This window comes from Cheilinus undulatus, linkage group 11, assembly GCF_018320785.1.
Source record: "Cheilinus undulatus linkage group 11, ASM1832078v1, whole genome shotgun sequence".
Taxonomy (NCBI): domain Eukaryota; kingdom Metazoa; phylum Chordata; class Actinopteri; order Labriformes; family Labridae; genus Cheilinus; species Cheilinus undulatus.
The window spans coordinates 15772488-15786791 of record NC_054875.1 but is presented as its reverse complement, the minus strand read 5'-3'; the positions used below and the strand labels follow the sequence as shown (position 1 = coordinate 15786791).

General features: G+C 37.0%; 1 protein-coding gene across 1 annotated transcript in view; it reads right to left on the bottom strand.

Moving 5' to 3' along the window:
- The window catches only part of nphp4 (nephronophthisis 4), a 312689-nt gene that overhangs the window by 76498 nt on the left and 221887 nt on the right, over positions 1-14304 (bottom strand). The window contains exon 15 of the mRNA XM_041799567.1: positions 12081-12268. Coding sequence (XP_041655501.1) covers positions 12081-12268 — 188 coding nt within the window. The remainder of the gene's footprint in view (positions 1-12080; positions 12269-14304) is intronic.

The following is a 14304-nucleotide window of genomic DNA, read 5'->3' as shown; positions in this document are numbered from 1 at the left end:
GGTGACATCAATCAGTTTTTATATAACAGTTCATACAATGCAGATACAGATCTGTCTCTAAAAGCTTCTAGGCTTCAGAAATGGCAGGCAAGATGGAGCCACTAAAACAAATGTTTTATGACCTGAGGTATGTCACCCATTACTCTTTCAGGACTCCACTACCTATAAACTTACACTTCTTATAAGATCCTCAAAGGATGTGTAACCATAAAATCCCGTTTTGTTCACATTCTTAAAACAGAGGCTGCTCTAATAACATGGGCAGTCGTACAGCTATCTTTATAAGATTTATCTTTTGACTTCTTATCCCTTTATTTGAGAGGCAGGACTAACCCTGATAGAAATCAGGGTTAGAATGAGTGGAGGAAAATATGCAGCAGAGAATCCACAGGTCAGATTTGAACTTTAGCAGTCCGTTTTGAGGGCAACAGCCTTTGTATATAGGGGGCACAAACTAATTGCTAGGCCACTGGCGCCCTGGTGGCCATCAATCTTGTAGATATTCAGTACCTATGTCATAAACCATTTGGTATTTTCTCCACTCTTGTAAGGTCACTAGCAGACACACACATAAGCCATTTTATTTTGATCCAATCAGTCCTGAGTAAAAGCCCTGATTCATTTTGAGAATGTAAAACGAGTGCCCTGTGATTGCTTGATGATGGCTCAGTAATGTAATGACTTGGAATCTGACTCATCCTTTAACTCTGAACAGTTTAAAGAAAACTGACCCCATCAGTGAGCCAACTCAGCTGGTGAGTGGGTACAATGAACCATCAGCAGCACCTGAAACCCAACCTGCAGCTCTGTGCTAATGTTATTGCATGTGTGTATTAAAGGTGTAAATGTGGTTTTACTCCCAGAATTCTCCCCTCACAGCATCCCTCCAGCTCTTACATCAAAGCCCCCATGCTGTCTTTATTCCCCGAAGCTGAATGTGCCCAGAAGCAGCTGGATGGAGAGAAGTGGAGTAATGAGGACCCTTTGGTGACAGTCCTGCTGTGTTAAAGAGACCAACTACCCCTTCTGATTCTCTTAACACATGACCTGATACAAAACTCTTTCCTTTATGTTTTTCATTTTTTTAAATATACGCACACACACAGCCATAGGACATCCATAATGCATATATTCAGACGGATAGCCTGTTGTGAAGCTACTGTGCTATCTCTGGGTGTTTCTACGGTTCAAAGGCAAAGGCATGTTGAGGGAAAATAATTATTCTTAAATAAGAATTTCATTCAATCAGACTATGACTCACAATATGACTTACAATATTTTTCTCCAATCTTAATATAACTTTAAAAAGTTTACTTTGTGTAATATATAGATACAATCAATAATATTTTAGTTAGGACGTATTCCTCTTCATATTTCATACCTTAAACACAAGTACCCCACAGTTGGTTTGATCCAAGAGTATGGGCTTGGCTGCATGGGTACTCAGGGACTCAGGTACCCTAATGACAGGGAACAATGTGTGGCTGAAGTTATAGTGGATACAGTGCTTAATGCATTTCTTATTTATTCTTATTACCCCTATTTTGGCTGTATTTGGCCTTTTGCCTGGCTAACTTTAGTTGGTTGTAACTTGTTCAAACTGAGCATCCTGTTCAATATTAATAAAGTCAGTTCAGCGCTGAGTGAATTTTAAGTGCAGAAAGAGAATGAGTAATTTACTCACACTAACCCAGTGGAAAGAGACAGCTATGAGATAGTTTAAGCTCAGGGTCATGAAACACATCAAAAAATAAAACCAGGTGTTAGGATTAAAACACAGGAGGTAGGTTATTTTTGATGAGATAAATAAATATGCCAGGCTATCTTAATTGACAAAAGCATTATTTAAATGGTGGAAACAGGGCCAAAGTAATTTATAGCCCTGCATTCAAAATTTTATTGACAAAATTAATATATGGTATAACCAAAATAATATACTTCAAAGAGGCAAAATTTCTCATTTTGCAGAATGTCTAATAACACAATAAAATGTTTAAAATTACCAACTGATTTTAATTATGGGATCAGTCGTTAATGTAAGGTCAGGGTGTCAAAGTAGACGATGATGCAAGAAAACTCTGCCGTGCTAGTTTTGTCAATTTAAGGTCGTGGGACCTCCTGAACTTATTTTTGATCGTGCAACTGTACAAGAGCATTTGTCGTCCCTGACGCTCAGAATTGGGTCTGACGTTTGACGATGTGCTGCAACAATGCAGGCAAGCCAAAATCGGATTAATTGGGAATAGTCTGAGCTAGCTTTTAGCCTCCCCAGAATTTTGGCTTGCATGACACCACTGTCATAACAAATACATTTAGGTTTAGCTCACATTATTTAAAGCATAAGAAATATAAATGAATTTGCAAAAGTCCATGAAAATGCTAAACCATACATTTCCCTAAAATACGGAGCTTTCTTCATAAAACTAACTTTATTAGTTTTACTGAATTGAAATTGAAGATTCTCAAATGTCTTTTTGGGGCATTTGGCGCTCTGCATCATCTCTTAAATTCCATTTATCCTATGTAAAAGAAAATCTTTCCTGTAGCAGCAGAGGTTCAGGAGTTAGAGCAGGTCATCCACTAATTGGTAAGATAGAAGGGGGTTTTATCTCTCAACTCCTTCACTTCACATGTCAAGGTATCCTTAAGCAAGATTCCTCAAATTGGGCAAGTAAGAGTATAGTTGTATGAATAATGTGGTGAATGGCATAAAGTGTAAAGTTCTTAATGGTTCAGGAAACTAGAGGGTGGATATCAAGTTCCATTTATGAAACCCTATTCAATACATGCAGGATCTCTAACCTAAGAAGATTATCAGTTATTTTATCAAGGAGCTGATGCTCTCTATTGTGAGGAAAACACACAGACAAATAAGTTTGTGTGTCTGAGTGTGCTTGTGTACACAACCAGTTTCGTCTGGTGTTCATAGAAAAGGTGATGATCTCTGCTTCTGAGAGCATAGAAATGGTGATGTAATTAATATAGAAAAGCCTCCAAAATGATAACAAGACACAAAAACTGTGCACCCCAGGCAAAATAGAATTTATCTAGGTCGTCTACACTTTCTTTACTGAGTTAAGGCAGGTTACAGTGAAGGTTTTACGGAGTAAAATCCACCCACACTGGAAGGATTTTCTAATGAGATCTCTAAAATGGAAAAAGGGAAAAAAGAACAAAAACACACTGGCTGGGCTAACCTCTACTTTATCTTCAGTAGACAACAGTGCATGGCAACGACAGAAGATTTTTACCAAAAGGCCATTACACACTTGTTCGACAGTATTCATGAAAAAGATAAAGAGAGAAGAAGGACACACAAAGACCAAAGCAGTCTTAATATTTCTGTGAGGCTTAGAACTCCGTTCCCTTTAAAAGAAGCTACACAGACTCCTGCACATCCACCTCTCCCTCCCCACTCCCCAACCACCCGCCAACTCTCTCCACTTGGACCATTAATTCTCCCAGCATGCTCTGGGCTTTTGTGCAGTGGAAGGGTGGCAATGAGAACACAGAGGGAGAGTGGGAGAAAGAGAGAGAAAGAGAGAAAGAGAGAGAGAGAGAGAGAAAGAGAAAGAGAGAATGTGCTGTGCGTATTTGTGCTCACAAGCAGGGAAGAGCTGACAGATCTGGCCCAAGGGTTCTACAGGGTTGTGTGCGTGTGTAGTTAGGGCTGCAGACAAGGAGTGGCACCAAGCAGACACCCCCCACCCCCCTCCCCCCAACCTGGATGGGCTGCATGTTGTGTACACAGCATACTAGGCTGGCTGAGAATCCTGCTGGGGATCAACAACTCTCAACAACGCTGTGAAGGCTGCAGGCGGCAAAAAAAAAATAAGGCAGTGAGGATGCATAGTGCGTAGAGACACATGTAGAGGCTGACGCAAACCACAGCATCACTGTAGACAAAGGCTATATTTACCAATACATATCTGCAGGGGAAAATGCTGGTCACTTATGGTTTCCTCAGTTCTAGGGATATAAAATACTTCATTAGTCAAAGTACTTACCTCCGGCTGACCGTTAAACAGATTTTCTGCATCATGAGATGGAGAAATTCACAGTTGGCATAACCTTAAACAAGCAGCCCAAATTTTAAGACTTTTAAAGGTACAGAGAATAATAACTGAAAGAGTCCTTTCTGGGGTATTAGCTTCACAAAACATTACAAATAATAATTCCTTTAATGATATGAGAAATATGTTCTGTTGCTGCAGCAGTTAGTTTATATAGCTGACTGTAGGGAATAAATACTAATGAAGTTGTTTATTGTGGTTTATTCCTAGATTCTTGGTAAATATGGGCTGGTCCTGTTCTAAAACCATGAAGACAGTAAAATGACTGCTCAGAAAACTTACAACATATTCTTTCAAATGTTAGTAGAACAAGAGTTGCAACTGTGCCAACGGTAACATTTATAATGACAATAATAACAATAATGAGTAATTAAAAACAAATGCATAATCTCTAAAAGTGCTTATTCTTTAAGACCAAAGGACTGAAGCTTCCTCTTATATATAAAATACTGCAAAAACGATCAGACATGCTACATATAAAAGTCAGAATAGTTAATTCAAAGCAAGTTACTGTATTTAGATCCATTGTACATGAGTAATGATAAAGTGATATTAACAGCCTTAAATTCTGCATTCTCACTCAGCAATGTTTGTTCTGTATGTGTGTGGGTGCAAGAACTGTCTTCCACATTTGTTGCTGCAGCTGTATGATTACAGTCAGACTTGCAGACTTGCTCATGTGTATAATTGGCCGTATGCTGCCAACACTGTCCCTTATATATGAATAGGCTCACAGAAAAACTGGACTTGCTTGTGAAGTTGATAACCATATTTGTGTGATCATTAAGAAAGATCTTATTTTTCAGTGTTAGTGGAGCCAGATTATTAAAAATATATTCCAGTTAAATTAAACTCAGAGGCCTCTGGAGTTCCAGCTAAGTTTTAAAACTAAACTACCACAACAAAAATTGCAGAGACAGGATACAAGCATGTTCTGTTCATAATAGTTTGGAAAGATACTGTTTATGCTTCAATCTGCAATATGCGCTGGCACCAAAGAAGACTCATTTCAAGCTGAATTCACCCTAACAGATGCAACAAAAAACACAAATGGGAAATTGCAGAAATGTCAATCAAGCACTGTCTGTACACACCCACATAGTCCTGAGAAAAGTTCTAGTCACGAAGCAAATTAAAACAGCTGCGTGGGTGGAACCTGGCTGAGTAGGACATAAACAGGATTATTCCTATCCCAGGCCAATAACTGCTAAAAATAACACCTTTTCCATATTGATCTGCTGATAGCTATACAGACTGTCCAGTTGGTTCAACTGCTTCCTTTAGCTCTAAAGGCTCATTGTTATCTCAAAAGAAGAAAAAAATCCTCTGGCAAGAAAAACAACATACTTTTTCCTCTGCTCTCTTGTGAATTCTTTTAATTGTTCCTCCCAACAACAGAACATTTTAACTGCATGCACGTAATTGGAAAATGAGCTAACTCACTTAAAGTAAACAGCAGGAAGCCAAAGAGTGTCTCACTCCTCTCTGAAGTCTCTGAGAGTCTTGAAACAGCATTAGGGAGTAAATGGGCTGATTTTGCTCTGTCAGATGAGTCATAACATGTCCGAGGTTAATATCATATAGAAGTTGGAAATAAAGCAATTGCTGTTTAAGGAAACCACCAATTAAAGCTGGTCTCTGCAGAAATTGGATTTCAGCATGTAGTCTTCAAAAGACATATTAGACCTAAAAGTATATAGTTAAAGCTGACTGGGCTAGAAAGAGTGTTGGGACCATTCAGAGACTGAGACAAAGGAAGACTAAAAAAAACAACTAAAAAAGGGACTGTTTATTTCAATAAGTGGCCACACTGATTATCAAAGGTTTCTTTCATTTATGAAAAACAAAGGCAGTAGCTGATAACACTGCCTCAGGCTGAAGATTAAAAACCACTGAGTAAAAAGATCAAATAACTAAATACTGTAACAGAGGATTTAATTTTGCCATATTTGGGTAAAAGAGCTTCACAGTGACCCAAACCAACATAATAGAAAGGCTTAAATGTGTAACAGAAAGGCATTTATTGGTTGAGAAAAATACAGTTTGTTCTGAAAGGGTGGGGTGGGGGGTCACAACCTTAAATCTATCAGAGTGTGGAGTTATTCCATTAATGACACATCCAAAAACTAACGTATTTCTTATTTCTTTTCCTCTTTGTGAGAACAATATCATATCTCAATATTACAATTTTAGAAAGGATAACCTATTAAACTGCATAATTTTTCCCTGAAATGACTAGAGCAGGTATAGCCCTTTTCTAGTCCTCTCACAACCCAAAGTACTTTTAACACCCCAAGTCACACTTACCCATTCACCCCCATTCAATCAACCTAAACACACTGATTATGTAGGCTGCTGCTTGGTCATATTGACTTATTCCTATCATATGCATCTGTACACATTCCTATGCCACTGATGCAGCAGTGGGAGCCCATTTGGGTTCAGAGTCTTGCCCAAGAATACTCAACATGTGACTGCAAGAGCTGGGGATGACAATGCAGACTTTTATTTTGAAGAACTTGTCAGAAATACAGTTTTTTTCATGAATTTAACACAGCTTTAGCAGAAGTACTGGCGAGTGTATGGCCTTACAGTGTTAATAGCTGCTTCTTTGAGTTGTCATGGATTTAAAACATGCAAGTCATCAGTTTAAACAACACACTTTCAAAAAGTTGTTTAAGCCATTGTAATTGAGATACAAATTGCTGCAGCACTGGGCTCAAGTCAAAGGGAGTCACTCTATTCTAGCACAGAGTTTGTGTTGCATGCCTCCTTTATGTTGCTGTTATTACAGGCATAAACATGGAGAGGAGAGAACACAAATCTACTTGATTACTGTGCTGCACATTCATTATGCTGACATGAGTGTGTGACATTCAGTTAGTTACCTAGCTGCTCTAAGTGTCAGAGCAAAACATGCTGATGACTGGACTGTGACAGAAGTGTTGTCAGTAAGGATGCACGACATTATCAGTAGTATATCGGTATCGGCCGATAATAACTTAAAAAGTTAATTATCGTAACAGCCAATAGAATTTACGCCGATCTGTACAGCTGATAATGTGACGTCTTAATTAAGCGCACGCAATAACATCGGACGTGCTCCAACAATAAACTCAGCATGTCGGCTGTGTGGGATAAGTTTAACACCACCATTTTAATTTTGCATCTAAAAAAACGTTACCCTGATGACTACAGGGACTTTCTTAAAATAAAGAATGACAAAACTTTGTGCCAGGGAAAACTCATCAACAACCTCTACTTAACTCATTCGACAAAGCTAAAAAAAAAAAACCAGCAGCGACCACCCAAAGGTAAGGAGCTGAACAGGAAAATCATTGAGTTTATAGCTCTTAATAATCAGCCTTTCAGTGTGGTGGAAGATACAGGCTTCTGCGGGCTAATGATGCATTTAAAGCCCTGCTATGTTATACGTAGCTGGCACTTATAGCCTTACCTGAACTGCAAAACTTCGTTTCCAGTCACGTGGAGAAGCTCCTCATTAAAGCTGAACATATCAACTTCACCACGGATATATGGACAATTGTTCATTGTGGTAGCTTGTTGAGTCTCACTGCCTCAGTGGATAGATGAGGATTTCACTCTTAAAAAGCCTGTACTGCATTTACAGGAGAGCTCACTCAGCAGCAGCAGTTACAGCTGCTTTTGATAACATGTTGTCTGTATTGGCCAAAATGAGTTTTTAAAATGTCGGCATATTGGATATAAGCAAAAATCAAATATCGTGCATCCCTAGTTGTCAGTCACATATCACTCTGTTGCTAAAAGTGTGCCATTAGTTTTATGTGCTGCTTTACAACACAAGGTATTTTATTGCAAAGAAAGACAAAACCTTGTTCATATAAAGGTACCCAAGGGTAAAAATGATGCTGATTAAACACACATAGTTCTGTTAGCACTCTCAGAACACCATATGCATGTTCTCACACCTGTACACATCAAATTTAAGACCTTTTAAGACCTGAACTGAGAAAAATTAATACCCTGTCATGTGGCAAAAATGAAAGGCATGTGAGATTTCACAATACACCAGAGCAGGACTGAGTTTTATAATTTCATGTTCTCAAATCTGCTCAAATTTGATGATTTCTAGCACATTTAAAGACTCTATTTTATTTTAAAAAAAGGTATAAATTAATATTAATCAAGAAGTATTTGTAGGTTGTTTGCAGAGTTGATTCTAATTATTAAAAAAAGAACAACACTTTCATCAGGGAAGACCTGTCAAAATAAGGACAGGCTTTTCATATTTTTTAGCAGGCAACATTGTAGCCAGAAGTTTAAAGACTTGGTCTAATGTTTTACAACTGCATGTTTATTTAATCAAAATGATTAATAAAAGGGTGGTTTGGAGGTCCACCCCCAGGACATTTTTAGAATCCAACACTTAATCTTCTGCATTTTGGTGAATATTTATGAAACAATTTGTGGTGGAAATTAAGTTAGAAATCCAAGATTATTGACTAATGATAGATATAGATATGGTAGATAGATATTTCCTCTATAAAGCTCACATTCTAGTAAGTGTGACTTTGTTGTTCCATCCTATGTTCATTTTAAACTGAGTAGTGTCATATAAAACACAATTATATTGAGGTCTGTTTACTGCTTTAACACATAAAAATCAAGACTATCTAAAGCTAACCTTACAGAACACCAAAGATTTAAAAGTATAACTTACAGATTTTATCAAAATAAGGGGATATGTTGTTACTGTTGCAAAAGATGACTTTTAAATGTTTTTAATAAATACACTATGCTGGAAAATGGAAAAACTATGCTGGGAAATCAGTGGTATGAAAGGATTTTGAGTTATTCATCACTGCAGGAAATGAAGTAGCTGAAGAAAAAAACCTATAACTAGCTGAGCTACAGAAAAATGGTGTCGAGTTAACGGAGCACTGGTTAGTTATTTTTATGGACCAATTGTTGGTGTTATCAGTAGAGGATGGTATATGGCTGTTGTAAGCTGCTAAGTTATGAAAGCAGCTAATGAGCCAATGGCCTAATTTAGAGCTGACCATGCTAATGTGTTAAATGTAAGTATATATATAAATGTAAGTATATATAGTGGAACTGACTGCATGGAAGAGGTCACAATTTTCACAATGTTTGTTTAGACAACTGAGACAAAGTAAAAAAAAGATTGTCTCCCACAATCATTTCAAAGGTCCAGTGAGTATGTGTCAAGCAGGCTTTAATAACAGGGTAACAATTACTGGAGTTTACTGTAGGCTTGGTTTCTACTGTCCTGGTCTTGGGTCGGGTTCGGAAAGAAAATGTGTCCCCAGTCCCATTTAAGCCCAGTCATGAAGGTGTATAACAGTGTTTCTGTTCGAAGATGTTTTATTGCTGTTAAATGCTGGTTATTAGTCACATGGCTACCTAAAATAATGCCTGGTAGTTATTGTATATGGCCAAAAATCTTAAGGACTGCCAGCCATTTTGGTCGGACTCAAAAAAGTCTAGCAGAATCTCTGTTGTCAACCCTTGTGGACACTTGATTTACTTGCTAAAAGTCATCAATTTTAAGAAAAACAATAATAAAAGACATTTCTTAACCATGTCATGCTCCATTACTTAACAATTTTGCATGACATGGTTAAAATAAGCTGCTTAAAACTTGTAATACATCTGAAAGACAGTGGTAGACCAAGTCTGAAATCTGTTAGTATTTAAAATAAATATTGCAATCAAATTTATTTGATCATTTTTTAATTTTTAGTTATCTGGATTAGGGAGGACTATTTATTATTATTTATTTTCTTCAAATTTGCATATTCTGATGTCTTTAAATGATATCAGATTCGCTTTCATTTTGTCTACAATGAGAAGATTTTCATCTCACTATCTGCAAAAACACAAGTGTCGCCCTTGGTGTTTTGTCTTTCGTCTTCTGTTTTGATAAGAAAAACGGAGGCAAAATAAACTCTCAGTTTTCATATCTTTCTTCTTGCTCTCCTTTAATCCCCTTCCAAGTTTAACAAAATTACCATCTTTACAAAATCTCTCTGATCAAGAGAATAGTTTCTGTTGAATTGCTTGTGCTGCCTGAGTTTGTAATTTCATGTGTATAATTGATGTAACCAGAACAAAAACTCTGTTTTTCGATACACACATTCTTAAACTGTATTTGCCTGCAATGCAGCATAATAAAAGCAAATTTACTGTCAGCACAGCTTCCTCAACATCCTGTTTTTGTTTCTTTTCAAGTTTCTGACAATAATAAAATCTTTTCTGGAAGCTCAAGTCCTATTTTGAGATATGACTGCTCTTTTGATTTAACAAGTCAAGTTTTAAAAGACTGTTATACCTTAGACCTAAATTAGCTGGTCTAACACTATTAGAATCTGGGAATGTACAAACTACTTAAAGATAACCCTGTTCCAATCAGTAAATACCTGGAAAGACATCTAGCTTTAAAATTTATAGAAGGATTTGTCTGAATGTAGGAGGGATTTGTGGAAGTGCACCCTGGATGATATAGACTGAGAGAGATACAGAGAGAGACAGAGAAATATTGACAGAGTTAGATGGGGTGTATGTCTGGGGAATGCAGAGTAAGGGTAGGCGTAGGTAAGGGGAGGGGGGCTGTTTGTGTGTTCAATATCACGCTCTGTCAGAAGCTGTAATATCTCTTCCATTTCATTAGCTACTACATGAATAGTCTTGACATCAATCAAAGCCAGCTCGCCTGATTGAAAGGGAAAGTGTTTGGGCATCATAGAACATATATGGAGCATCATGGAAAAAGCTGCAGTTTGTAGACACTGATTTTACACTGTAAACCTGGAGGGTAGGGAAATGAATTACAGCCCAGCTTACAGGAAACTTATATCAGGTATATGAATCGTACTCTGATTTTGATCAATGGTAAGGAACTAGGTTTGTGTTGTTTTATGAAAGTCATTGCATTTTCACAAATACAAGGACAACAACTTGAACATACTGAACAACCAAAATGTGTATGTTTATAATCTCCCTGTATGAGAGGCATAGAAAACATAATTCAGCAACATTGTTCACAAATGCAGATAAGTAATCTCAAGCAAGTTTCAAGTCCCTGCAGTTTCATCACAGCCAGATACAAATGAAAGCCAAATGTTATTTACACTTCCTGCTGTAGACTGAAAATATTTGGGTTTGACATCAAAAGATGAATATTAGACAAGAAATCAACATTTCAGCTTTTATTTCCAGGTATTTACAACTGAATCTGATACACAACTTAGAAGATAGCATTATATGTGACATAACACAAAGTTATCAAGTGAGCAAAAGTATTGGAACAGATAGATTTAAAATCTAAAGCAAATAAGACTTAATATTTAGTTGCAAATCCTTTACTTGCAGTAACTGCATCAAGCCAAAGACCCATGACATCTTCAAACTTTTGCATTCTTCTTTTGTGATGCTTTTCCAGATATTCACCATAGCCTCTTTCTCTTTTTTTTTTTTTTTTTTTTGGGGGGGGGGGTCTCCCTTCATTCTCCTCTTTAGCAGGTAAAATGCATGCTCTATAGGGTTGAAGTCTTGAGACTGACTATAAATGCAGTCTGCACAGGCAAAACCCAGATATGAAACTGAGTGCAGACATTCAGCGCTATCTATTGTTTGAGTAATCAATGTAATAGAGCACACCTGGGCAACAAAACACACCTGTCGGTCACAGGTTCCAATACTTTTGCTCACATGAAAAATAGGGGTGGGTTAAAAAAACGGGCTATCTTCTAAGTGATGTATCAGATCCAGATGTAAACACATGGAAATATAAGCGGAATGTTGATCTATTGTCTCATGTTCATCTTTTGATATCAAACCCAAATGTTTTCAGTCTACAGCATAATGTGTATGTATGGATCCAAATTGAGAGGAAAAAATGACAATGTAGTTTTATGGGGCCGTGCTAAAAGGCCACTGAAGGCATGACTGTCCTTTTCAGTGAGGAAATGAACAGAATTCAGTTTAGAAGTAATGGATCCTTACCAGCGTTGACAGTGCCATCTTTGTTGATGGAGGCCAAGACACAGGGAAGCGGACTGCCAGCTTTCTGTTGAACTTTTTCACTGGTCAGTAGTTTGAGCTGCTGCGTTGTGACTGGTGGGAAGCGATAAAACTGGAAGGTGAAATAGATGTTGTCCGGCCAGTCAGGACCGACACCAGCTGTTGGTATTCTGTCAAGAGACAGAGGTCAATAATTACTCAGAAATTATGATAAGTCAGAGAGAAACACTAGCCACGCAATACAGGAGTGATGCATGTACATAAATGCAGGAATGATTAAACACTAACTGTGACTGTTTTATTACATAGTCTTTGTGGAGAGTAGAGTGCTATGGATACTTGAAAACTAAATGATTGAAAATGTCATTAAAAAAACTGGGAGGGTAAATTCAGCTCATAATTTACAGCAGACAGTTCCAGGAAAGTAAAAATCAAATATGGATGTTCTGCATGTCCTGCCAGCGACGACAATTCAAATTTATAGCTACTTAAAAGTCAAAACCCACTAATTGAAATTAGGATAAGAATTAAAGGAATAAATCATACCTTACATTGGTAATAAATTGTCTACTTGATTGAGCCAGTGCAAACTCAGCATTACACTTCTTCATTATTTGTAATTGATCACCCTGGCTGCCACTTAAAATAGTTATTACATCTCTGATGATTAAAAAAAAGTGTATAACTATGGTTTAACAAGGTTATTTTTGTTCAGATGCCTCATGCCCATTTAGTCTAGCAGGACTGAGAAGCTGAATGGAAATTCAAAATCTTTTTTTCTGTCCATACACTGCATTCATTTTGTCTGTATTTTTGCACATTCTCTTGAAGCTTATGGATACGAACCATGTCCATCTCTACATAACAGATGCGAGTGAGTATGTGGGCAGTGACGGCTATATCATTTTAAACACACAGATCTATTTTTGTGTGTTAAGGGAGCATAAATGATTAGACTTACAGACTCAGACATGCAGATGACAGGCAGCATCACATTGCTGAAAAGGCTGTAGAATTACTTAGCTAAGACTTGTCATAATGCTGCATCATGTTCAATGTAGATAAACCATGTGGAAAGCTGGTCTAATCCAAAGGACAGTCAGAGAATTGGCAGGTAATTTTATCAACACAATCAGAAGACAAAGGTAGAAAATGTTCAATCCTATGTCATAGTTTTAGGCCAGGATTTAGTGGGACATATCTTTCTCTGCAAAGAAAAAAAGAAAAAAAAAAAAAACAGCTGCAGAGGTTGACAATGCAGAATGTAGGTTACTTTTTGGTGAGATCATTAAAAAACAGGCTATCTACCATCCCAGAAATCTGATTCAAGGTTTTTTTAAATGACCCAGATGATTTATTTGAGAATAACACTACACAGTATAGTTGCAGTGTTAGAAGTAGAAATCCTGCATTCAAAATTAAATGGATACAATGGACAAAATAACTATTTTAAAAAAATGAATATTTCTACTGCTGGGTCGAAGATGAATTACTCTAAACAGCCACAAAAAGTTTTCCTTGATGAGATATTTGTCTTTATATTTTATATTAACAACCTGGCTTTGAAATACAGCTTACATCATAAAATATTGAGGAGCAGAAGTCTAAAATCTAGTGGGGAAAAAGTAAAAAAGTTAAAACTAACTGTGTCCTATTTCATTACCTTTTTAACCTACTTCTTTTAATGATTTTAAAATATTTGTTATCTCTGTTCCCTGACCTTTTAGATATTCCAGGGATGCTCACTAGGCAGGTAAAGGTGCTAACCTGTGTTAGTTATAATCATGATGATGGTGACAATGATAATAATATAATCATAATAATAATATAATTAATAGTGGTGTTGATTTAATTATAATTTGTCACAGCACTGTGTTAGATTTAGTCAGTTAGGCTTTTGTTTTCACATAACGGAAGTGATCTGATAAATAAGAAATGACGGGCAAAAAGTAAGGCTCAGTAGCATACTTGGGATCTAAATGCATTATCCTGCACCCCTAATGCTACAATGATATAAATGCACTCAATTATTTAACTTCCTTAGGTCTATGTTTTTCTACATGTTGACTTAACTTTCTTCATTCTATGGTTAGAAATTATCCATCAACCATATCAACCTATCAGGCACTGGGGTGGACAGGTTTATAAAAATAACACAGCAGAGTGATTTTTTGATGAATAACTAAGCAAAGTGAATCCCAGACTT